Here is a 25518-nt window from a genome sequence, read left to right on the forward strand (position 1 = left end):
ATAATAGTATTACTTTTTTTTTTTTTTATCCACGTGGGTCTTATAAATGTGTTCAAATAACAATAATAACCAAGAAGTGAATATACCGTAACCGAGAATTAATAATGCTGGATAGATTTCTTTCATGGAAACGCTGTCGAAGCGAGCTACGCCAGAGTTGGCTGAAACACACTTTTGTTTCTGTGGCATTATACTCTTCGCGATTCGATCTTTTAAGCCGATTTCGTGTTGTTGTATCATCCTGAAATGGTAAATATTTAGTGAAACGTTAACCATAAATGCGTATGTTTATTAAGGTAATTGGGTTTAATAAATCTATACGTTCTACATAATGCAGGGCGGTTCACTAAGCAAGCTTACCTCCATTTTCAATTCAATGATTAATTTATTCAAATTTTAAAGTTTGATTTTTGGAATTTTTAAATGTATGTAAAGATCATATTTTCAATTTGTTGAAAATGTTCGTATTACTTAAGGGAGTGTCCTGTTAAGATACAAGCTTATATTTTACAAACGTGAACTCCCTTTTCTACTGTAAATTAATTAGCAAATAATTTTTCAGAAAATGTTGACGTATCAAAAATTAAAATTCAAACGAAAAATGTTCGAGTTATTAACTTTATGTATTAAAGATAATAGGTCCATGAATCAAGATAATGGATTTGGAAAATACGGGAGCTTTGGAAAATTTTAGTTATTAATATTAATCTAATAACATATTTTATAACTTGTAAAAATTGTATAAATATAATATTATATAATCACTAGATCCGATATTACACCTAGTATATATTTTTATAAAACCATTTTTAAGGATTATTGTCCTTCGTATGAAACTTCTAGTTTTAATAACCGAATAACCCAAATTTGAAATTAGTTTCATCAAATTTAAGAAAAATTATCTCTTTTGAAAAACAAAAGTTTTTATCGCCACAAAACACTCTTTAAGTAGTAAAATAATTTCAATAATTTTAAAAATGGTCTTTAACTTTTAAGTTTAAAAATTCCAAAAATCAGAATTTGAATAAATTTATTAAGTTTTAAATGACAAATAGGGGTGAGCACTGAGTGAGCATACATAGTAAATCACACTGTATATACATTTTTAAAACCAGAATGTAAACACTGTAATAACACTAATACCTATAACCTATTGCTATAATATTATTATATAGTTTTATTGCTGAACTTATTTATATGTTTAAAATGTACTAACAATAGGTAGGTACCTAAGCTTTTTATGATTGGATACATACTTTTGTTTAAATACGTCTTTGTATCCTGATTTTTTTGCGATATATAACGTAAGAAGTGGTATTTTATACAACTCTGTTTCAGATAAACTGCATTTTTCATGTTCTTGCCATGTTTTAGCTATTATATAATACGCTAATGTGATTTCCACCTAAAAATTACTCTATGTTACATTATATTTGACATGCATTACGACTTCATTAGCGTTTAAACAATAAAATTGCAAAGCTCTGTAACTTACCAAATACGAATGAAATTCGTTTCGAACCCGTTCTACGCCTATTTCAGGACTTGTAAACGCACTTGCACCCTGTGGTTTCATCTTTTCGCGATAGATTTTCTTAATATTTTCATCGACCGTTTCCTGTAATTAAATATAAATTATAATATGTAATCGTAAACATTGTATTTATTTTAGAAAGACGCAATTATATAAACTGAAAACACAAATTTAAATTTGAATCGCCAATTATAAAATGTGCGTTTAATTTCGGTCAGGTAAATTATCTTGTGAAAAAAAATATTAAAATATAAATATTAATACTATACGTCCTTATATAGATATTAATATTATAGTATATTACATGATACGTATACTTAGTTTACGCGGAGAGTATTAAAAAACACAATTAAATCTATAAATTAGCATTTTTGAAATCTGATCAAACGAAAGGCACCAATAGCCAGTAAAGGTATAGGTATAAGTAGTATAATATATATATAACCAGTATAGGTACCCAAGTAATAATATTATTTAATTATTAATTGTTTAAAGTTGTTTTATTTCCACACGTGCCAAATAAACCTTAACAGAAAATTGGTAGAGTTTTATATGGTTATAAAAACCATATTATACGTGTGATTGGAGGTTCTTGTTGTTACTGAGGTGTGTAGTTATTTTCTGTTTTGTATTTTTGTAACGCCATGGTATTTCCAAGGTATCTATAATACTTTAATATGAAAAATCAAAAAATCACGATTTCTGGGATTTTTTTTTGAAGCTCCCGGTCCTAATGTTTTTTCTAGTCTGCAAGTGCTGGGACGGCCTGGCTCACCGCCTTATACCGGGAAGATCCCAGTGGCTCGTCCTATTGGGACAATTCATATTTTCGATTCTTAATTACCCGTTAAAAAGAGGTCAAAATCAAAAATTCCCGAAAGCCTCGGAAAAACAGAAAAAAAATTACTCTAATCGTTAAACTAACAAAATTAAACAGGAACTGCTGATCGTACATTTTCTATTTTGCAAAATTGTAAGACGGTTATGACAAATGCGGGTATGACGTTCTCTTAAGGGTATAAAATATGATGTATTTTTTTAAATGCTTCAAAAATATAATATTGCTTACATATAATTGTATCTAATGAATTGTTAATTCAACTGTTTTTTTAAAAATTATTTTAGAGAATACATATAGATATATGAATATATAGGCATTTGAAATTGATAGGGAGTATAGAGTCACACTCTTATCACAATAATCAATAAGACAATAATTACCCACCTAGTTGAGACTATATTATTGTTCTCCCAGGCCAACCCTTTGCACGTGCAACAAAAACGTGACTTAAATATAAACATATATGTATAGCACAATTATTATAATATTATCAAGTCACGATATCATTATGATAATCATTAATAAATATTAAATAATGACATTTTTTTTGTGTACCAACATTGAAGTATATGTAATTGTGTTTAGTGTCCTGTGCGCTGAACGTAATCGGCTTGTCTGCCAAGTCTCTGACGGTCGTGATCGTCTGGCTGGGCGACTGAAGCATAACTACAATGCAAGCCGCGTACGACGTGAACAAGAATACTGCGCACAGAAACAGCGTGAACGTGGCCAACCGCGTAGGGCCCGAGTATTGAGCAGCCGCCACCGATAGGCCTGCGAAAGGATGTAAGTTTTGTAGGTCGAATTAAAAACAACCGGGACATTGAGGCCGTATATGAGGGGGGGGGGGTTGGGGGTTCGATGGTTCGATCTATTTAATCTCAAAAAACTCCACGGTATTGTCAGTACACACAGAAATAGCATTAATACCTAATAATTGTATCGTACACATTTTTTTTTGATTACCTACGATGAAAATATTATTTGATTTAAAAACCCCACCCAAAATTTTTTTCTAGCTACGGCCTTGCGGGACATGCAGGCTATTTTTTAATCTAAATAAAAAATAATGTTTTATATTACTGTTATAGAATTATCGGTGCCGTCGCTATTATTATAGCTATATGTTGTATTATGTTAAACAAAACGATTTCACCTCCTTATTTGGTATTTTTACATCGTACACTAAATACTTAGATGTTTTTAATTTTTAATAAATCATTAAAAAAAATAATGGGAAAATGAACACACTATTAGTGATTTAACTTTATACGTGAGAAGCATATTCACAACGGTGCGTGATCATGTTTTTTGTTATTTATTTAAATAAATATTAAAAAAACATGATAATTTCATGATACTAATGGATCATATTTAGCCCGACAAGAAATATTGTAAAATTGTCTATACAAAACACTGTATGATAATATTATATTATAATCAAAATGTTATTTTTGAAATAAATAATAATTTGTATGTAATTTTAATAAGCTGAACAATAGATATAAAAGGTATAGTGTGGTACTGGTACGAACAAATTGGAAAAAATGCACCTAAGTTGGTCGTCAACTATTACTATTGAATTAAGCATTTTATTATATAAGAATAAATTAGAATACTCTTATTTTAACAGTGAACACTCATATTGTTATTTCAATAAGTATAGGTAGGTATCTATATATCTATTATTCTAAGAAAATTTTTCGTATTTCCCGGACATTACTAACACATATTTATGTTTGTAAGAACGGTAACATGATTGATTTTTAAACGGTAACATCTTAACGTGTAAAATAATTAATATCGACATATTTACTCTATTTAAATGATTTTTAAATGTATTTGTTTGATTATTTTGATTTAGATACAGTAGCAGACCGTTATAAGAAAATATCGGAATGAGTATAAGTCATTTTCAGAACATTGCAGAGTCGTGTCACCTGTTCAAAGAATATTTTCCAGTGCATTATTGTGCACGTACAAACTTTTGATTTAGTCTATGTACCTTGTTGACAAATAGCGGCTAAGACCAAGGTGACAGTGTCTAGTGCGATCGAGAGTCGAGTTTCTACGCCGTGTAACCAATTGGACGTCCATATGAGAAATATCAGAGCCACGGTAAATACTGACATCACGGCAAACATCACTATCCAGACGTTAAGCACGAACGGCAGGGTGAAAACGTTGTTGACACTGGAAAGAGGAGGCTGTTTGAAAATTGCGACAGTTCTGTAAACATAAATTTAGCGGCACCGTTTTCTTTGAAAATATCGAGTATCAATGACGTACTGAATATAGATTTAAAATTATTAATGGAATTCATAGTCCATAGTAAATTGATAAAAACCGAATTAAGGCTTCGACCACTGAGGTCATTAGCCTCAGTGCGGTTGGTTTGGACACGCGTATGTGCAGTGGCAAGGATTTGTCACTTAAAACCCGGGTGGTCACCCATCCGGGAACTAGTGACACCGGCCGGTGCGTATGCTCGGAACACATTTCGTGACCGAATGCGAAGCCTGTGCCATATCAAAATTAATTGTATGATAGGTATAATGTTCAAGAAATTTTATATTTTATATTTTTATTGGTTAAACGTATATTACGTTACTTGCTACAGAAAAGCTCATACCTCACATTTTTTCTTAGACCATAAGCTATCTATAGTAAATTCTTCAATACGGTAAATTAAACAGGAAAAGTTCATATAAGAGACGAGTTACATACGTAGGTACTAGGTATAATCTACATTACAATTTATATTTTGTTAGAGGTTTACCAGATATGAACGAAAAAAATAAAAATGATGAAAACAATTATTTAAAACGTAATTATTTTGAAAGCTTGCAGATATTTTGCAGAACTTTGTTGAAGAAACTAAATAACTGTACAATAGCCAAGAACGATAAGTGTCAAATATCATCTCAATATTATTTGTAATTTGTCATTTTAAAATGCATGTGATGAATCGAATAAATTGGTGGAATTCGAAAAATATAACTCTCAAGTTCAGATAAATATATTAATAATCACTATTACATTTTCTATCATTACCGGGCTACGAATGTCCCGACGGTCAAATCACCAACATCCATTCGATCTGATCTCATCAGACCACCGGCAGCAGTAAAGTCGATTTCTTCTCTTTGCAGTTGTCCTATTAAACCGCTATACGTCCCGTTACCGTAATTCCATCCATAATCGGCAGACAGAGTCAAGTTTAGCCTTTGAGCATAAACAAACGTTAGAATTTATAGTTGTCAGGAATAAGTTAAATACTATGCTAACGTGAAGTTCAATTGTTCCGCTAACACAGTACAAATGGCGTAGTGCATATGGGCAAATGCGTCTAAATTGTGAGTAAGTATAGGCTTATTCCAACCGCGGAAACTATTTGGTTCTAGAATCTGATAAACACGTAACATTAGACAATCATATTTTATATCAATTCGAATTCTTTAATGTTGGTAATGACCGTAATATATATAATGATATATTCATTCGATCACTGCAGTGATCGACACAATCATGCCACAATATTATACTTTACACACTATGATTTATGTAGTAAATTGTATTATATTATAATATACATTTACATGTATTAACTATGCAATATAATAGCGTGTAACTGTACTCATGTGTACCTGCTGTTGAAGGTATTTCAGCTTCCAACAGTTATATTAAATTTATAATTATACATTAATATTTCGTTGATTAAAACCTTTGAAATGGGACTTACTACCGTAGACGCTGAAAGGACGACACGCTTCAAGTTCGTCCGATCGGAGCGTTTAATTTCCACTCGATCCGGTGTCATCACGCCCACTCGGGACACTTGAACTTCTTCGGTAACACTCAAGCGAAAACCATCCCATATTTCCCAGAAATTTCTATCAACCTCTATCAATAGAAACACTCTCGAGTCCGGCATCACGTAGGCTTGATCCACATGCGTTCTGAATGAGTGTAAAGCAATTTCTAGGGTGTCTGTTTTATTAGGATTTCCACGCCGATCAAAAAGAACCCAGTCGTTTTGAAGGTTGAACAGGCGTCTTTTTGATGCCTGTTCAATGTTTATATTATGTAATACTATCTTATTGGCAATACTATATAATATATTTTGTTCAAATATTAAAATATTAATTTTATTATATTTATATTATTTTATTTCATCAGTATAACACTTTAACTAAGTACTTACTGTAAATAAATAAACAGTAAACACACATCCAATAACGTATGATTTATTATTTATTACGGTTTATGGAGTTGTTCCTCTCGTCCGTGTTGGGAAGTAACTAACTATAATGTGCTGTGTGCATGTAATCTGTCACATTGTTGATTGTATAATAATAATAATAATAATTTTGAACCTTATCCTTACATAACATAACTTATGGTTTACATTATATTGCAGTTTTTACCAGTGTAACTAACCTGTAAATCTGATTTTTTATTACGTTTCAGATACAATACAAATTTTTACTAGATCCTTTAAGTTCTTATAATTATAAATCTTTACGTATGTATAGGTACATCCATGTTTTTCCGCATCAGTTGAGTACCAATAATGTCATATATTCAAGTCATTTTTATTTACAGGGTAATCGGCTTTGATAACTAACCGTTGATCGATATTTATTTTCTAAAGTTATTGATGTCAATTTTATATCTTATTATTAATTTTACACTTTTACACTATTATCAGAACTTGGTTCTTATTGTTAAATGTGTGAATCGACCCTTTTATCAATGAAACGAGATAAGTTCCCAACACCCATTGATACACCAGTATTAATTGTTTTTTATTATGTATTTCATTTGAAACTGTTCACAATTCTAGTTTATAACCTTATGTAAGATATTAGGTTAAAAAAAATAATAGCTGCAATAAATTCAACCTGCTTAAGTACATCGGAAGCTTCATCACATGACAAGTCAACTAATATTCCAGATTTAAACCACGCTTTTTGCGTCTGATGTACACTCGACTGTATATTTCTTGAATCAAAATTTATCGATATATCTTCGTTTGAGAGTTTCATAAGAAATTCACTGTTAATACCTATATTGGATGATAAGATATATTTTTTTGTACATTATAAAATGGTGTCCTTACTTGTGTCCCAACATGTGGTAGTCCAAACTGTGTGGACACTCATATTCTTGAACATGTTTATTAAGCCATTTAGTAAATTACTGTTAGCATTAAAATTTTTACAATTAATGACACCAAATATTGTAAAAAATAAAAACAATTTACACAATCTAAACATTTTTATTAATTATTTGTTATAAATATGTATAAATGGTGTACAAAAGTTCTACCATTGATTATGAATTTATGAATACTAATATTCATAATCAATGGTTCTACTAATAAAATAAATAGAACGAATATAATATTCGAGTATATTTATAGGTATGTAGTTGCGTGTTCAATCCAATAGAGTAAGTGATTTGTCAACCATCCATTTCTTAAATATTAAATGTGTTTAGATAGCAAATACCAATTTTACATGCAATAAAATGAAAGAGAATAATATAACAAATATATTTTCAAATGTATTTTCTAAATAATAGTTATTATTGTACGTTATAATATACGTAGGTACTATTTAACAATACACACATCAACACATGTCACAAATACCCAAAATGATATATAATAATTTAAAGTTTAAATATGTTTTAAATTTTATAATGGTTAAAACGGATTTATATTATAACATGTACCAATGTATATTAACAAAAGTAGCTCGTTAAATGAATAATATAATGAACATTTTAAATGATTTAACTCCATTAAAATGTTTTTAGAAACTTTTGTGAAAAATAAATCAAATAATTAAAAAATTCATCATTTATACCTGTGTTCAATGTTGCAAAGTAATTTATACTTTATAACTCTTCTAGCGACGAATTTGAAACACTTTTCAAATACTATAATACTTTCCAAAACCCAACCAAATTTTAATATAGTTATTTTATTTTTTTGGCAATTCAAAAAATTCGTGCATGATAAATTATTTAGTACCTAACTCACCAACCTCTAGATTTCTGTAATAAGTTGTTGAAGATTTTATTTATATATTTTTAATATGAATAAATCAAATAATAAAAAGTGTCTAACATTTAAATTATTTGTGGTTGTAACTAATATTCATAAAAATATACAAAGACATTGAGGCTATGAGTCAAAATTATTGTTCTATAGTATTTGATTATTTAATTTTCTAAAAAGTGTATTTATTTTATTAAAATGCATTTTAAATGGCATGTACGAGAAGAATTCAAATTTGATTTATTTAAAATTCATTTTTGAATTTATCATGTTAGTTGGCTAAGTTTTTATTATTATAATATTAACCATTTTAATGAAAACTCATAAAACTGTGTAGAACACTAAGACACTAATAAATTGAATGAACAAAATATTAAATATAATATAAAGAAAAAGAAAACTCCTATTTATACTTCTAAGAATATTATAATTTGAAAACTTTCAAAACCAAATTGACTGAGAAAACTGTAACATTAATTTTAAGGTTATACATAATATAAGACTAGCTATTACCCATGTTATCAGCATGATTGAAATCTACAAAGAGTGGTAATCTTTTATTGTTTTTCTAAAAGCTATTTACTATTTATTTATGTTTATATTTTTTTTAAACTAAACTTAAACATTAAAATAAACAATACTATATCAAACAAATATTCAAATGCAGTATCGTGTGTACAAATTTGTATGATTTAATATATTCACTTATGTTCGAATAAAATTGTTTAAACTATGCAATATACGCATAAAAAAGAATCATTACGTAATTTTTAATTTTGTATATTTTAATATAATTGTTACGGCAAGCTGCAAATTATAATAATATATATTATAAACCAATATAAAATATATCACTATATCATAAATAATAATATGGTTAAAGACAATATTGTTTTGATAAATAAATAAATTAAACTGAAATAAAAATAATAACTATAGTTTTATAATTTATTTCCTATGGTAAGCATTGTCATAATATATTTATCATAAATGGATAGTTATGACTCATAAAGTCATAAAACTATTATTATATATTTCAAACATATTTAAATCGTAAGTTTTTACTTCCACAAATTTTTTTTAGATCCGCGATTCGTCCAGGCGTGTTGTAATACTTCCAGTATAAAAATCAGCAACGAAATGCATACACCGAATCCATATATTGCAAGGGTTAAGTATGTTTCTTTCACAGAAACGCTAACGTATTGTTTGGCTCTGCCGGACGATCCACACGATGGCTTCGGAGGTAACCATTGACTAGAGATTCGTTTATTCAGCCCGACTTCCATTTGTTGTATTAGCCTGAGCGTAGAAAAAAGGTAATGGGAACTTATAATGAACTATAACGGAGGATCATAAATTATTGTCAACGATGGGTGGTTCGAATGCATACTTTTGTTTAAATATGTCCTTATGTCCTGATTTTTTGACTAAAGCTATTGACAAAAGTGGTATCTTGAAAAGTTGAATCTCACCCAAGCCACATTTCTCCTCTTCACGCCATTCCTTACTGATAATCTTGTAGGCCGACATGACTTCTACCTACAGTAACAAATATATATTTTATTTTTACTAGAAAATAAAAAACATATCACAAAAACCTGAAATCCGTGAAACTCCGTTCGAATTCTTTCCATCCCTTCCGCAGCTCTAACGAACGATTTATTTCCACTAGGCACCATTTTTGTCGTGTAAAGCTTCCTTAAATCTGAATCTTCTGTTTCCTACATCAGTACAACAGTTTATATTAGTTTTTGAGTACAGATGCGTAATCTATATCATAAAATATATATTTTATTAAAAACTATTGAATCTAGACGTAACGAATAATATGACTTGTTAGAATTTAGTAACTTACAAATATATTTCAATATTTCAGGCAACTATAAATTTATATTTATAATTAAATATCAAACATTAAAAATTAAAAATAAACGTACAATTTACAAGTAGGTAGAGTTTTTATAGCAGCTAGACGTCTTACCGATATACTATAAGAGTGTATCGTGTTTAACTATGGGAAGACACAAAATTACAAAAAGTATGTTACGGTAAAACTAAAAACCATTCGTTTCTTTATTTCTAATTATTTTTTTTTTAATTAAAAATGAAGGGCTTAAAGTTGTTTTCAACACTCAAAGTTCACACATGCGATTGAAATAAATTTAGCTATGTGTTAAACGGCATAGAATAACATATTATAATAATGATAATGATAATGATAATGAATAAATTTTTATTAATTAAACCACCTGTATAATTACATAATAATATAGCCAATTAAAAAATTAAATAAACCCTTAACAATTATTGTATTAAAATTAATTTTTGAAAATTAAGACTATAGTACGTAAGTATAATGATATATTATATTATTATGTTATTCACCATATAATAGGTAGTATGATATTCCGACCTGTACTCACTTCAAAATAATGTTTCCCATATTGACTGATTTGAGCACTAAATGTCATGGGCGATTCCGCTATATTTTTAATAGACTTGATTGAATTACTATTGGATTGAACTAGCGCAGCAATGCTTGCAGAATACGACGTATATATGAAAAGAGATGTAAAAAAAAGTATGGATACGACGACACGTATGGATCCCGAGGTTGAAGTTGAATTATTAGACCCTAAAAATATGATTATATTATCATAAGCTTCGGGTTTTCTGTCATAACTTGGAAGGTAAAGTGATTTGAAATCAAGATTTATATTATATTCTCGGATTAATGTATTGCATAAGTACCTAACTACCTAAGTATTTATATGTTATTGGATACGAATCTGAATGTTTCTCAATCAAAGAATGTGTTTATACACACGACGAGATATGAATATTGTTACCAATCTATACAATTTTACCAATCACCCAGTAAATGTTGTTAAATGAAAAATTACAATAACAAAGCAAGATCTGCCTCTTACATACCGTATTGAACTACACTGTTCAAATCATTTTTTGTATATTTATATTTTAGGAAGTGACACTTCTAAGGGCTTCTTCCATTGTTTCTTTCATCAAGAACTATAATTTTTATACTAACTTATCACATATTCTTATTGTGCCAAGGGTACAGATTTTGAATATCCTTGAAAAATAATTTTTATATATATGTTTACGTTTGACTATATAGGTATTTAAATAATACAATCTCAAAAAAAAAAAAAATGTTTTTTTAATATACAACATTCGGCATACGTATGACGAGTGTTGTGAGTCAATGGGTAAAATGTTATCTAAAGTAAATACAGTTAAAATTAAATATATTTTACTTTTATCTGGATAATACAGTAGATAAAATTATTATTTTTTTATTTGATTTAAATATTATATTTCAATGAGTGATGAAAATTTACCAAGGTGTAGTATAGGTAATATTATATGCAGTTTTAGATTTTTAAGAATCACTTATTTAGAACCATGCAAAATTAAGAAAATTTGAATTGGTAGAAATCGTGAATTTACTAGTCTTAATTAATTGTAAGCTAGTTTTTCCTTTAGCATATATCTTAGAAGATACAACTCATAAAATTACGTCTTAGAAGTATCAACTATAGGTATATGACAGTTTCTAGTCAAAAATGGGTACACACTCTCCGATTGTATAAAGTCTATTGATAGAAAGATGTTAGTGACAACAATTCTTATCTGTTCACGACAAAATAAATATTTTCAGAGGGGTATTTAAATTTAACTTTTTCTAGTACCCGGGATAAGGACATATTTCGTCATCTAACATGACCATTGTATAACTGGCACAATATAGTAACCTATTTAAATACGGTAAAAATGAGTGATTTTTAACTAGAGAAGTTTTAACACTGCGGTGTATGGTTAAACTTACCTTGTTGACATATAGCTCCGTGGACCAAGGTCACTATTTCTGTAATATTTAGTGTACCATATTTTTTTTCCTCGAAGTAGTTGTTTACACGCATTAAAAAAAACAAGGTGAGCACAAACGCACATAAAGTTGCACATATGCCTAGCCATACATCAAACGAGAATGGTAACAACAAAATATTGTGTACACTGGACAACGAAGGCTGCCTAAAAATCGCTGTGGTTCTGTTTAAAATATAGTATTTAATTTATAGTAATTTTGTAAATTTAAACGCAATCTGCGATTTACCGTAGTGCAATTGTGCCGACTGTAAAATCGATTACTGACATTCTATCTGGCCGAATAAAAACACCAGTCGCACTAAAGTCAATTGCTTCTCTTTGTAAAAGTCCGGTTACACCACCGAACGAACCATTGCCCAGAGACCATCCGTAATCGTTGTCAATAGTAAGATCTATCCTTTAAAAATATTTTTAATAGATATGTTTGGCCATCGTACTTGGAATATAATATTTAAGTAATAATTTTTTTATGCTGTGCCTACTTACTTAAAATTAAGTTGATTAGTCAATGTAACGATAATTTCATAATGCATATGTGCGAATACGTCCAAGTCAGAACTAATTTTTTTATCAAATCCAAAAAAATGATCTCTGTCAATTATCTAATTGAAAAAATCTTTAGATATTTTATTTCGGTTCATTTTAGATTCATATTATGTTGGTGTTTACAAACCACTGTTGTAGATTTCAGTGTAATACCACGAAAATTTCTTCTCTCGTCATGTAATTCACTTATTGTCAACCGGTTTGATGATACCGTGCCATATTCAAACACTCTTATCGTGTCCAATTTACTAGCCCGAAAACCACTCCAAATTTCCCAAATATCACTATTATTGATCTCGAGGAATAAAAATACACCAGCATCCGGTAGAACGTAGGCATTGGCCAAATATATTTGAAATGTTCGCAATGCAAATTGGGCTGAGCTCGTTTCATTCGCGAGCGAACCCTCGTCAAACAGTATCCAATCGTTTTGCGTATTGAACAGGCGATCATTTGAAATCTTTATCCAGACACAATACAATAGTTATTTACTGTTATAATAGTATAGTGTGTCAAATGATGAAATAATAATTAAATTTATAACGGTCTCAGTCAAATAATATTGTCATACATGACCGCGAAGGCGTACAATATGTATATGACTACAACCAACACAGAGTTCCATGCATACCGTGTGCGATTCGTGTTCAGAATTTTCATCTTATTCATCATAATATTATTAAATAATACTGTTTAGGTAAAACGGTTTGACTATAGTTATTTACAATCGCATTTACTAACCACCCGACCACATGGTATAATTGGTAACTTTACAGCACGCACATGATTTGCACGGAAAACGGCGATAGTGTTATAACTTATAATAATTTATGATGGTAGGCACCTCATTTACCCACCCTATAATATGAGCACCTGTATGGGTTTGACGTATTCGGTAAATCCGGAGAAACTTACCTGTTGTAATGTTTCCGTTGAATTTCCACAAGACAGATCGATTATATAGGCGCATCTGTACCACGTGGAGTAGTTTCGTGTTTGTTGCGTGGGTGGACTGAAAGACACGGATATGTCGGCCGACGAGAGATCGTCCAAAAGTTTTTTATTGACGTCTACATACAAAAAACATAAATTTCATAAATTATCGTCGTATTCGTTTCAATAGGTACACACATTGTCGAGACTATTATTATAATATTATGCATTATACTTTTATCGAATATAATAATGTATTGTATTGATAATAATATGTATATTTAATTTTTACCAAATGGCCAACACGTTTTGGCAGCTGTCACGGTTTGAACATGTCTCCGAACAAAAAATGTTTTCAATACATTTAACATTTCATTGTAATCGGCTGAAATAGCAGTTTTGAAAACCATAAATAACATAAATAAAACAAATTTACCCATTTATCAAATGTTTTAAATTTTGTTCACAAAATTGTACTTAAGCAAATGGTATATATTGTAGTGATTGGATTATGGCTTATACCCTAAATATAGGTTTAACAAGGTATATGACAAAATATACAATATTATTAATTCAAAACTGTTTATAAGAATCCATAAATTAATTTTAAATAAAAAAAATAGTTACGTGTTTGAATGTCGGAGTAATCATTTTACAAAGGAAATTTAAATTATTAGTAAACCATTATTCTGTATTACGTTTGACAATAGTATGCAAGAGCTCTGATTTACTTTCAAACAGAATTAAAAATAACTAAATATCTAAACATGCATTTTAAAAATTACGTTTTGGTAGAAGTACTTTAAAATACATTTTTTTTTCATTAGCTAATCTAAATATTAGCTTATTAGAAAAAATTGATTTTTCCATATTCAATTTTCATATTCTAGTGAATCATTATTATATTAAGTATTTAAGTAGGTTAAAGCAGTTATGGTAAAAATAATGTGGATAGAAACTATACTTACATATTTTATCTTCTCTGGATAATAAGATACAATTATTAATCAAATATTATATATTTTCAATAACAATATTTAACTAATTATTAATATTACAAAATGTGTATTTTACATGCCTGATAAACTATACGAGCTCTCCAAACAACAAATATTGAAGTATAATAATATAATACCCATCTTGGCTTCTTGTACTTATACCTTCTCCGTAAATATTGAAACGAATCTAAATCAGTCTACAAAATACTGTCCGTGTGACCATTGGCAAAAATATTGGGGGGCTTGAGGGGACTTAGTCCTCCCATATTTCTGCCAAGTTCCCTCAGTTCAAAAGGCAGTAATTAGTACAAAGCATATTAAATAATTTTTGGAAAATATTATAGGAGGGGCTTTAGTCCCTCCGAAATAATTTGGCTATTTGTGCCTATATGCATGTGATAATAATCATAAATTAGGCAGGAAAATACATTTTCCATCTCTCGGTGTTTTCTGTTTAGACCATTGGGGATTTAAACTATGCGATGACTTTCACTTCGTTTTGATTCGTTTAAATCTACTAATCAGTCTACGATGTCATTATTATCAATTAATCATTATAAAACAACTTCTACATAATATTTCATCCAGAAATAATAAAAAATAATAAAAATTATTAACTTAACACGCCATCGGATACCGATTACGTCAAATAAGTGATAACTAGGTACTATAGTTTATAATATTATAGTTGCTTTATTAAACCTGCCAATGGAATAATTGAAAACCCTTATAAAGTTAGCAGCACAACTATGACAGTAAAACCATGTATAACTTTATAAGGACTTTCTTGTTTTAGAAAATATAATATTTCGTTTATTATACTCGAATAGTGTAAGTTCCATTTATATAAAATATTATGATTTATGATGTATATTGTAAAATGCGTGACTGCGATTATTATTATGACATATTATCATTATGTCATTACTCATTATGCATTTATATGCGTTATGCGTATAATTATTCATTGTTGACGACGTCTAGGTATTTCGCAAGTAACTTAATTGGTAGCATGTTATTTGATGTGTATATTGGTTATAAATATACTAATTAAATCTGAATTATGATGTATTTCACCTTGCAGAAAGCTCTCGTAGTTGGTATTGTGATTAAATAGTGCATGTATTGATCGGAACTCTGCAAAATCGTCATTATCCTAAAAAAATTGATTTGTTTGTAGTAATTTTTATCTTTCCTGTGCGTTGGCGAGTTAAAATCAAAATTAAAATTAAATTGAATTACTAATAATAGTGATTTACTTTACTATTGTTACATGTTTTTCTGAAGTTAACATTTAATAAATTACTTTTTAAAAATATTGCTGAGCAAAAACGACGGAATAAAAAGCAGAAACCAGCACAAACGAAACACAAACGAATGGAGTTAATTTCGGATGCACCGCTGCAGGTCCGCGAGAATATAAATTTTTTTTTAACCACCACACATGTTGGATAATCGTACAATGACATATGGGCAAAATCAAATATTTTAAAATGCATTAAAGTATAGTCGTAAATGATAGCATTAATTTTGTTGCGATAATGTCTCAAAGAAGGTGTTGGCCAACCAGTCGATCTTTAGTGGAATATTGGCCGATCTTGTCAAGAAGAATATTATTGTACAATTTCTTATTATGCTGCATGTAATAACGAAAACGTATGCCTAATCAAATAGACAATAGTGGTAGCTCAGTGCCTAATAAAAATAAATACATATTACATTATACGTATATACCACGACGTTATTCGATCTTATCCATTCCCCTGCTAATTTCAGGCTTGATCCGGTCAGTAAAAAAAAAAAATTCTCATTAGTACGCACCAAAATATAATCTAATCCTCCATGTGTATGCAAGCACGCCAGGCATAACGGTACGTTTCCTTGCAACACACGACATATATACGCCAATCACTGTCTTCATCGTCAATATGTATATTTATTATTATTATTATTATTATTAGATAATTATTAATTTTAGTACACCGCGTCCTTAGTAAAACACGTTCCACATTTAAATATAATTTTGTTAGGTGTACACCGACATTGGTGTGACACATGAGAGAATATTATAATATATTACTTACATGTTTGTAATGCGATTGTGCTAATCCGTAATAATATACTTTCAGTGTTTTTCACATTATAAAATTGTGGTCTAATAATAATTATTATTGCCTTATGAAAATTTTCTTATCAAATACCAATGCAGATAACTACTTTTTATAGTACGTTTGATTTTTTATCCCTTACTGTTCATATCGTACAGTGTTTACCAATAGTTTAATTTGCAATAGCCGGCTTTTATTGACTCGATTTTACTACAAATTAGTCTGACTTTTACAAATCGTTATAATTTATAATATTATATATATATTTTGCAAATGAATTAATTATTTTTATTAACCAGCCTATAAATTAGAAACTATAGATTTGGTTTTTTACCGAAAAACAAATTTTAGTACATTAAATACGTTTGTATAATACCTCCAAATAACATTAGGTATACACATGACACAACATTAAATAATGCACTAATCGGTGGAAATATCCTCGTAAGATTGACGCCATTGCGGTCCATCGTGATATCACAATCGCCTGTAAATCAGTGGCGTGTCAAAGGTATTATTTTGGAGCAATTACTCCTTCAAAATTGTTGGTTGGTGGGTGTCGTAGAAATATCATATCCGATTATACAAATCGTTACAAATATAACAAAATGTACGCATATTTTGTAAATTTTTAACTTAAACTTTTTGCTGAGTTGGAAATGCCGTTATAAGCTTCATGGGGGCGGATACCTTGTATACATTTTTGCTCCTCACCCAAAAATGAGTTCAACACGCCACTGCTGTAAAAAATGATGATGCTAAACAGACTCGTGTGGAGGGTATAGTAAAACAATATATGAAGAATAATAAAATTAAAGGTCGATTCCAAATGGTCCAAACGAATAAAATATAGCAGTCATCATACTATGTCAATAACGTTTTAATTATATCAAAATAATAATTAATAATATACTGTGCGTGATTGAATCAATCATAATATACGTTAGGAATATAATTTAAACATAAAATGGTAATAAAATGAATGCGTATATACTATATACCTACAATTTAATAATAAATTAATAGCATAATATTATTATGCAAACATTTAAGTGCACAATTATAAAGCTATTTCTTTTATAACACGTGGATAACATAACACAAAATATGTATCATATGAAGAGTTGTTAAGAACACGCGCTCAAGTAAATTTATAAATTACATAGCTAAGGAAAGTGGTGTCCATCGTTTTCTCCGAACCGATGTCGCTCAGAAAAACTCAGACGCCAGAGTTGGGCTACGGGAGCGTTTTCCGCGGTGAGTTTTCGTGACACAGGTTGCCGCCACTTCAAAAACCGAGTCCATCATGCGGCGGCAGCGATGAAGGCCCTGGAACGTGTTGTGGATACCGAACAACATCCGCATGTTGTTGGCGTCGGTGTACAAGCGGAAGTCGCGGCGCACGGGCGCGTGTTGATGTGCCGTATACGGTGGCCCGGCTCGAGTGGATCGTGTACGCGGTCCAGCCGAATTGCACGACGTTTACGGCAATGATGGTGTCAGTGGGCCGTCAAAGAACAGCAACAGCTCCGTATTGCTGCCGAACCAGCACTGGTCGGCGCCAAACCGATGACGGACGTCGTCGGGCACGTCGTCCACGGCCACCGCCACAAACGTCATCATGGCCGACACCAGACAGCAGAACGCCGAGTAGACGAGATACTTTTTCGTTTGCCGGCCACTGGTGACGGTGGCCAGGCGCAACGAGCGCCAGCAGTTAATGCTCATCAGTCATCACCAACATACACACAAGTGACGCGAGGAAAGCGTAATAGGTGAATGCGGCGCCGGCGTGGCACGCGGGACCGGTCAGCAAGTCGCCGACAAGGAGCGCCGCGTGTACGAGCCCAAGAGTGACACACAAAACTACGCCAGGTTCTTGCCGGGCAGGTTCTTCATCTCGGGAAGCACGACGAACACGGCCAGGTGCACGATCAGTAACACCGCGGACACGTTCAGGCCAACGTAAGTGAGAAACACATACCTATGCGTTACGACGGTGGCCGGTTGATCGGCGTCTGCGCACACAGCCATCGTGCCGTTTTCTATCGCCACATGCTCTGCGCCGGTGGTCGTCCACCTACGATCGTGGCCGGGCACATGGCAACGACGACGGAACAGTTGAGCGGCTCGCCCGTCGCCGGCCACCGACGTCTGTAGGGACTGGCGTTTCATGCTGAACTGGCCGTAAAACGTGTCTGGGCCGCGGTGGCCAGGCTAGGCGACGAATAAACGCGGCGAAGCTGCGCACCGCAAATTATTTGGGAAACCTCACGTGATTACTACACATCTGACACCTGACGTTCTGCACGAGCACTTGGTTGCATAATGCATGTTCTCGTGCGCAGGTGTGCACTTCGCAGTTTGATCGGATCTCGTCGTTCGGCCACCGTTGTCGTAGAGCATAACTTTACTGTGGACGAGTCAATATTTGAATAGTAAATTTTCTTTCCTAAAATATTATATCGTTGTTTTTATCTATTAACTATCATATTATATAATGTCAAAAAAAAAATTCGGTAATTTTACGAGTCTTATTTTTAATAACAATATTAGGTAAAGGTGCATTATACGAGCAAATTAAACTTGTAAATATTGTATACATATAAATATATATAAGTATATATTGTATATACATTGTAATTGCATAAGTTATATTTTATATTTCATCGAAACACAAATATGTAGTAGACAATTAGTATAGATAAGCATTAAAAATTTAAATAAATAATATTATTATAGCTGATAATTTTTCAAAAACTGATATACATGCAATGGATTCATTAGGTAATGGTCAACTGTATTAACATACACATAAGACGTATACTTTATACACCAGTAGGTATTCGATGAAATAATTTAAAAAATAAAAATGTACAAATAAGTAAAATTATAAAATTTTAATAGGTATTGATGTTTTTAGCTAACATACTCAAAATAAATAACAAAACACACGCAATTAAAGTTTTTAAGTCAAAATAGTTGCTTATCTTTTTCCGAGCTATTAAGTCGACATTTCTTAATAAAATATAAAATGCAGATTTTAGTCTAAGTATTCGTTAGAAGGAGTTGCGTCTTCAAATAAATCGAAACCACGTCGGACATCTGCAACTTTTTTAGTGTTATGTGCACAAAATATATCCCATTATAAATAGTAGTTTTAAATACAAAAAATGTTCGAAAAAAAATACTGACAAACAATAGTATATTGTGTGGCAAGGGGGAAAGTGAGCCATTTCAGCCGCAGTCGAAGGCCACAGTTTACCCAAGACTGAAATTTCCTTCCCGCATGAGCCACACATACTATTTTTTGTCACTCCTCTGCGTACATCGATCACGGCAAATGTAATGCACTATGCACTATGCCGGGTTCTATGCAAGAACCAGACTATTCTACGAAAACAATATCATGAAAGAAAGTTGTTTGCGCGTCATGCAGGGAGGTTATAATATGAATATAATAATATGTAACCTAAAGTTGATGTTTTGTAAGGACCGTGGATAGATTCTGTGTTGCCCCATCAACTTATTCGAGAGGGGGTAACATTTTTTTTTATCCCCAATGATTTTTTGTCAGCATATTGTCATTTTTCTCGTTAATTTTCGAAATGATTTATTTTTTATACAACATGCGATCTATTTACAACACCAGCTACACATCTATTTATTTATTTTAATTATTTATCAATTTATCGGAAAATTATTATTTGTATATGAATGGTAGGCATACGTCATAATGATCACACCGTTATTACAACAATAGGTGCAAAACATCTACCGATTCATGCGCTGACCTCAAACCGTTCGATAATATATTTAACATATAGATGAATTCATCTACAACAGTATACGCAAAAATAAGCTAAACAATTTTTTTTATAACATTAATACTATTATTATATTATAATTGGTCGTGTTTTTCTACCGACACAGCTGATCAGTAATGTGGGTAACATTAAACTAACGCCACAGCCAACAATACATTTTGGAACACTGACTACGAAGATAACCTATATTTACATTTTATGACTGTTTGGAATTTGTTCATACTATTTAAAAAAGTAGGTGCTATATATTTTCTATTAAATTACATTATTATGGTTTTTGAACATAAAATGTAAAAATGTATATTATACTGTAATATTAAATAATGTCTGCACATAAAAAAATATCTGGATAAATTCATAGGTATAGACAACGGAAATTTTCGTCTAGATAAGTTTCAACACTGGTTATGAGATCCTTATATATTAACAAAATATTGATATTGTAAAAAATAAATAAAAACTAAATATGATGTTTTTACAATGATGGACACTATATATGTATGAATTTACTTATAATTTATAATCTTACAAAAAATATAAATATTTCTATCATGATTATGATTATTATTATTATTTCAGAAATATTAATACTCGATTATTTATCATAGTTCTGATCTCCTATAGGATATTATAATTTTCCTTTGAATTTAATTTGTGTGGCTTTGTCTGCTTTTTTTAATTTATTGTTCATGTAGTTCATAAGGAAATGATAAGCTAGTTCTAACATAAGTACCATCAAAGAAATTAACATCCCATAACCGAACAACGTTATTGTTGGAAGTACATCTTTGATAGACACACTGACATATTTCCTATTTATTTTCGCAGAGTCACATGTCGGCTTTTTTGGCGTCCACCTTTGAATTAATCGTTTTCTAATTCCAACCTCGTGTTGTTGTATTAACCTTTGTATATTATAAAAGTAACAAGAATAAAAATGTTGAAATGTTTATTATCTTAACACGTAAACAAAAACATACTTTTGTTTGAATACATCTTTGTGACCAGATTTCTTAACCACTGGTACAGCTAGAACAGGTAGTTTGAACAGCTGAATTTCATATAATCCACATTTCTCTTCTTCTCTCCATTTTTTATTGATGATTTGATAAGCTGACGTTTTCTCAACCTATGCAAAATAAATCGATTTTATTCGATTTCTATATGAATAATATAATAATAAATTTCAACCATAAATCCGTGGAATTCGGTGCGAATCCTTTCAATTCCCTTTGGTGCATCTGTAAACGAGTTGTTTTCATCATATGGTTTTATTTTCTTATCATAAAGTTTTCTCAATATTTCATTTGTTGTTTCCTATAAAGCATTTTATATTTTTAAATATTATAAGACCGTCAGCTAAATTATATAATTGAAGGTATGTACACCATATATATTATACAAATGTATTAGTGTATTAAAAAATTAAATAGGTTAAGCACGTTATGTGTTTAACGTGAATAGTGAAATCTATGATAGTATAATAAAATGTGAAACTTTATAACCTAGTGAAACAAATATATTATTTAAAGCTTATTGATATTTATATATTATGGTATAGTAATGGTCACACTGGTAAAATGTTAAATTTTGATTTATGCTTACGTTAAAATAAGGTTTTGCGTATGAGGCAATCTGTATACTCATTGTCATTGATTTTTCGTGAAGAAAGTCTTTTACGGTATTTATTGAAGAGCTCGTTGACTGAAATAGACTCACAATTGAAGCTGAGTACGCATTGAATAGGAAGAAGGTAGTTAGAAATAATACAAAGACTACAATTTTTATAGAATTCAAAATTAAGACAGTTGTATAACCTGAAATAATTGTAAAGATAAAATCTTAAATTGTAAGTACAAAGTTTACAGGAAAGTATGCCAGGAAGGTTATTCGTAGTTACTAGTTAGTAGCTAACATATAGGCAATACTGACAGTATACTGATGATTATAATTTATAAGAGAAATGGATTCTCAAATACTAATAAGTAATAACATTATATGCTTTAAATAATATTTACCTTGTTGACAAAAAGCACCGTGAACTAATCCAATAATGTCCAACACATTTATCGATGGACCGCGATTTACTTTGAATTTATTTAAAAATAGAAGAATCAAGACGAATCCGATAAGCATAAGTAAGGTAATTTGCCATACTTCATACTTAAATGGTTTAATATGAATATTGGTGATACTGGATAACATCGGTTGTTTGAATAATATATTGCTCCTGTAATTAAATTAAGCATAAAATAATAATACCATTATTTAAAACATTTTATTTTCTGTTACATAATTAAGTACCTATAAATGGTAATATTTGCCAAGAAATGTATTGTTATTAACTAATTAATATAATATAATTTAATAATTTAATCACTTTGTTTAATGTAACAAACTGATATTATTATTCAGATGATTATTACTAATTAATTTACTATTCAAACCAAACGAAACAATTATCTTCGATAACAATATTAATTATTATATATTACTCTAAAGAGACTGTCCCAACTGTAAAATCAACTGCTGTCATTCTATCAAGCCTCATTAGCGAACCAGCAGCGCCAAAATCACTTTCTTCTCTTTGCAAAATACCAATTAAACCGGAGAAAGAACCATTGCCGTTACACCAGCCATGATCATCAGTTATACTAATGGTATAACTAATAATGACAATAATAAAAATAAAAACAATGTATAAACAATTATCATACATCATTGCATTACTTGAAGTTCAGTTGGTACCCTAAAATTTGAATCATTGGATAATGCATATAAGTATATACATCCAAGCCGGATGTTGTTGTCTGATTGAAACCGAAAAATTCGGATGGATTAAAAATCTGTGAGAAAACAGCCAAGTGTATTTATAAAGTATATATTAGATTATTATGCATATATAAAAAAAAATCACGAATAATGTGTGGAAATAATCTTGGAGTTATCCTTACCACAGTAGTCGCTTTTAATGTAGCTCCCCGAAAATTCATTCTTAGTTCAGTCGAATCGTTTATTTCTATGTGATATTTTGATGCCAAACCGGTTTTGAAAACTCGAATCGTATCTAATTTACTTGCTCGGAAACCGCTCCAAATCTCCCAAACATTATTTCCGATTTTTTGAAACAAGAACACGCCAGAATCTGGTAAAACGTAGGATTTACCCAAGTATGTCTCAAAAACAACCGAAGCAATCGTCAAGGTATCACTTGTATTTGAAATTGATTTTTGATTAAACAATAACCAGTCGTTTTGCAAGTTAAATAATCGATCGTTTGATACCTTAACATTTATTATAAATAATAATCATTAAATCCACATAATATGTAGGTACTCGTTTTTGAGCTTTATAAGTTATAACAGTATTATATTATCCACAAATTTATTATAAATATCTGATGGTATTTATTGTATTTTAATTATATGGACTGGCCCCTTTTGGACATAAAACATTACACATTTGTGATAACAGAAGTCACTACAAAATAATAATTAATAATAATATACAATCACAATAACTTATAATATAAAAATTACACATAATTAGATTAATAAATCGTTAAGGCAGGATTCGCATTGGCGAACGACATTATAGACGTCTTAAAGATTCATTAGCCATATAATTGGAGGTGCAGGAAATTAATTAATTATATCAATATTAATAGTATTATGTTTAATTAATTAATATAAAGTTAAAGTGTTTAAACTATATATTATATTATACAAAATATATGTGTGTGTAAAAACCTTATGCAAGAAGTTTAATGTCCCATCACAAGACAAATCAACTATGAATCCGTGTCTATACCACGTGGCGTATGTCTGAGGGGTGAATAAACAAAAACTCAACGATTTGTCGATTGTCGAAAACGTCTTTAACAGTTCTTTATTTACATCTATCAATTAATATAATTAAGTGATTTTAACTTGTATTTTTCGGTATACCTATTATTGTTTCACACAAATTTGAATCGTAATCAATTTTAATAATTATTATTATTAGGTACCTGTAGGCCAACATGTAGCAGCAGTAACTGTTTGGACATGTCTTTGGATAAAAAAGTTTGATATAACTTTTATTAAACCACTGTGCACTTCAACTTCATCTTGATAAGTAAATTGAACGATCAAATTTAAAAATAATACTAAGTAGTTAATACTAATTTTGAGCATATCGTTCGTTAATTTCCTATTTCGATTTTAGTTAACTTATAATAAACCTTCGTTGTACGGTAGCTTATATTTTTATAATTGAGTATTTTGCTATTTAACGTTACTACTTGTCAATATAATATTTCCATCGATAATGTCCACAAAATTGAACTGAATTATAAATTATTGGCAAACAACACATTATTATTTCATGTCTATTTGTTTTTGCAAACTAAGTTAATTCATCATAATTATTGTTTCCAATTTACCAAAAACATAATTGGTTCGTGAAACCAAATGTTATAATATTCTGTTTTGGTTTTAGTCTATGAAATAAAGTAGGACAAAGGAGTAAAGGACATCTATAATTTGCATATTTGTTTTGCGCTATTGTACACAAAAGCCAATTAGATACAAATTTCTTTCATGTTACGAAAAATCCAAAACTGTAATTTTATATTGCATATTTGTGCATAATTATGTGCTTATGCTTTTTGAATCATATTTCTTTATTTTTTCAATTTTTTTTCAGTAATGTTTATTATTAAAACGACAGTCTATTACTTACCTATTATATTATTTAATGGCAACCACA

The 25518-nt window shown here is 30.2% G+C and overlaps 1 protein-coding gene across 1 annotated transcript; it reads right to left on the minus strand.

The window, feature by feature from the left end:
* Window positions 1-9: 9 nt before the first annotated feature.
* LOC132940151 (uncharacterized) lies at window positions 10-24944 on the minus strand. The gene is made up of 31 exons (XM_061007597.1): window positions 24779-24944; window positions 24519-24667; window positions 23724-24053; window positions 23500-23615; window positions 23265-23435; window positions 22788-22999; window positions 22375-22586; window positions 21961-22086; window positions 21750-21898; window positions 21503-21674; window positions 18813-19159; window positions 14129-14259; window positions 13819-13973; window positions 13031-13363; window positions 12844-12959; window positions 12584-12754; window positions 12296-12519; window positions 10869-11080; window positions 10044-10166; window positions 9836-9984; window positions 9508-9744; window positions 7498-7577; window positions 7280-7443; window positions 6077-6441; window positions 5664-5831; window positions 5430-5600; window positions 4381-4604; window positions 2935-3149; window positions 1496-1618; window positions 1257-1405; window positions 10-241 (listed from the first exon to the last, which is right to left on the minus strand). The coding sequence occupies exons 1-31, from the start codon at window positions 24942-24944 to the stop codon at window positions 10-12; spliced, it is 5892 nt and encodes a 1963-aa protein (XP_060863580.1).
* Window positions 24945-25518: the final 574 nt, after the last annotated feature.

Source organism: Metopolophium dirhodum, chromosome 3 (assembly GCF_019925205.1).
Source record: "Metopolophium dirhodum isolate CAU chromosome 3, ASM1992520v1, whole genome shotgun sequence".
In the NCBI taxonomy this organism is placed as follows: Eukaryota; Metazoa; Arthropoda; class Insecta; order Hemiptera; family Aphididae; genus Metopolophium; species Metopolophium dirhodum.

Excerpts from the sequence above, each read along its gene's own strand:
- LOC132940151 (XM_061007597.1), bottom strand. The coding sequence starts at position 24,944 with ATGCTCAAAATTAGTATTAACTACTTAGTATTATTTTTAAATTTGATC. Across the intron at positions 12,520-12,583 it reads GTCGGCACAATTGCACTACG|AACCACAGCGATTTTTAGGC; the intron begins GTAAATCGCAGA and ends TATTTTAAACAG. Across the intron at positions 9,985-10,043 it reads CGGAGTTTCACGGATTTCAG|GTAGAAGTCATGTCGGCCTA; the intron begins GTTTTTGTGATA and ends TTGTTACTGTAG.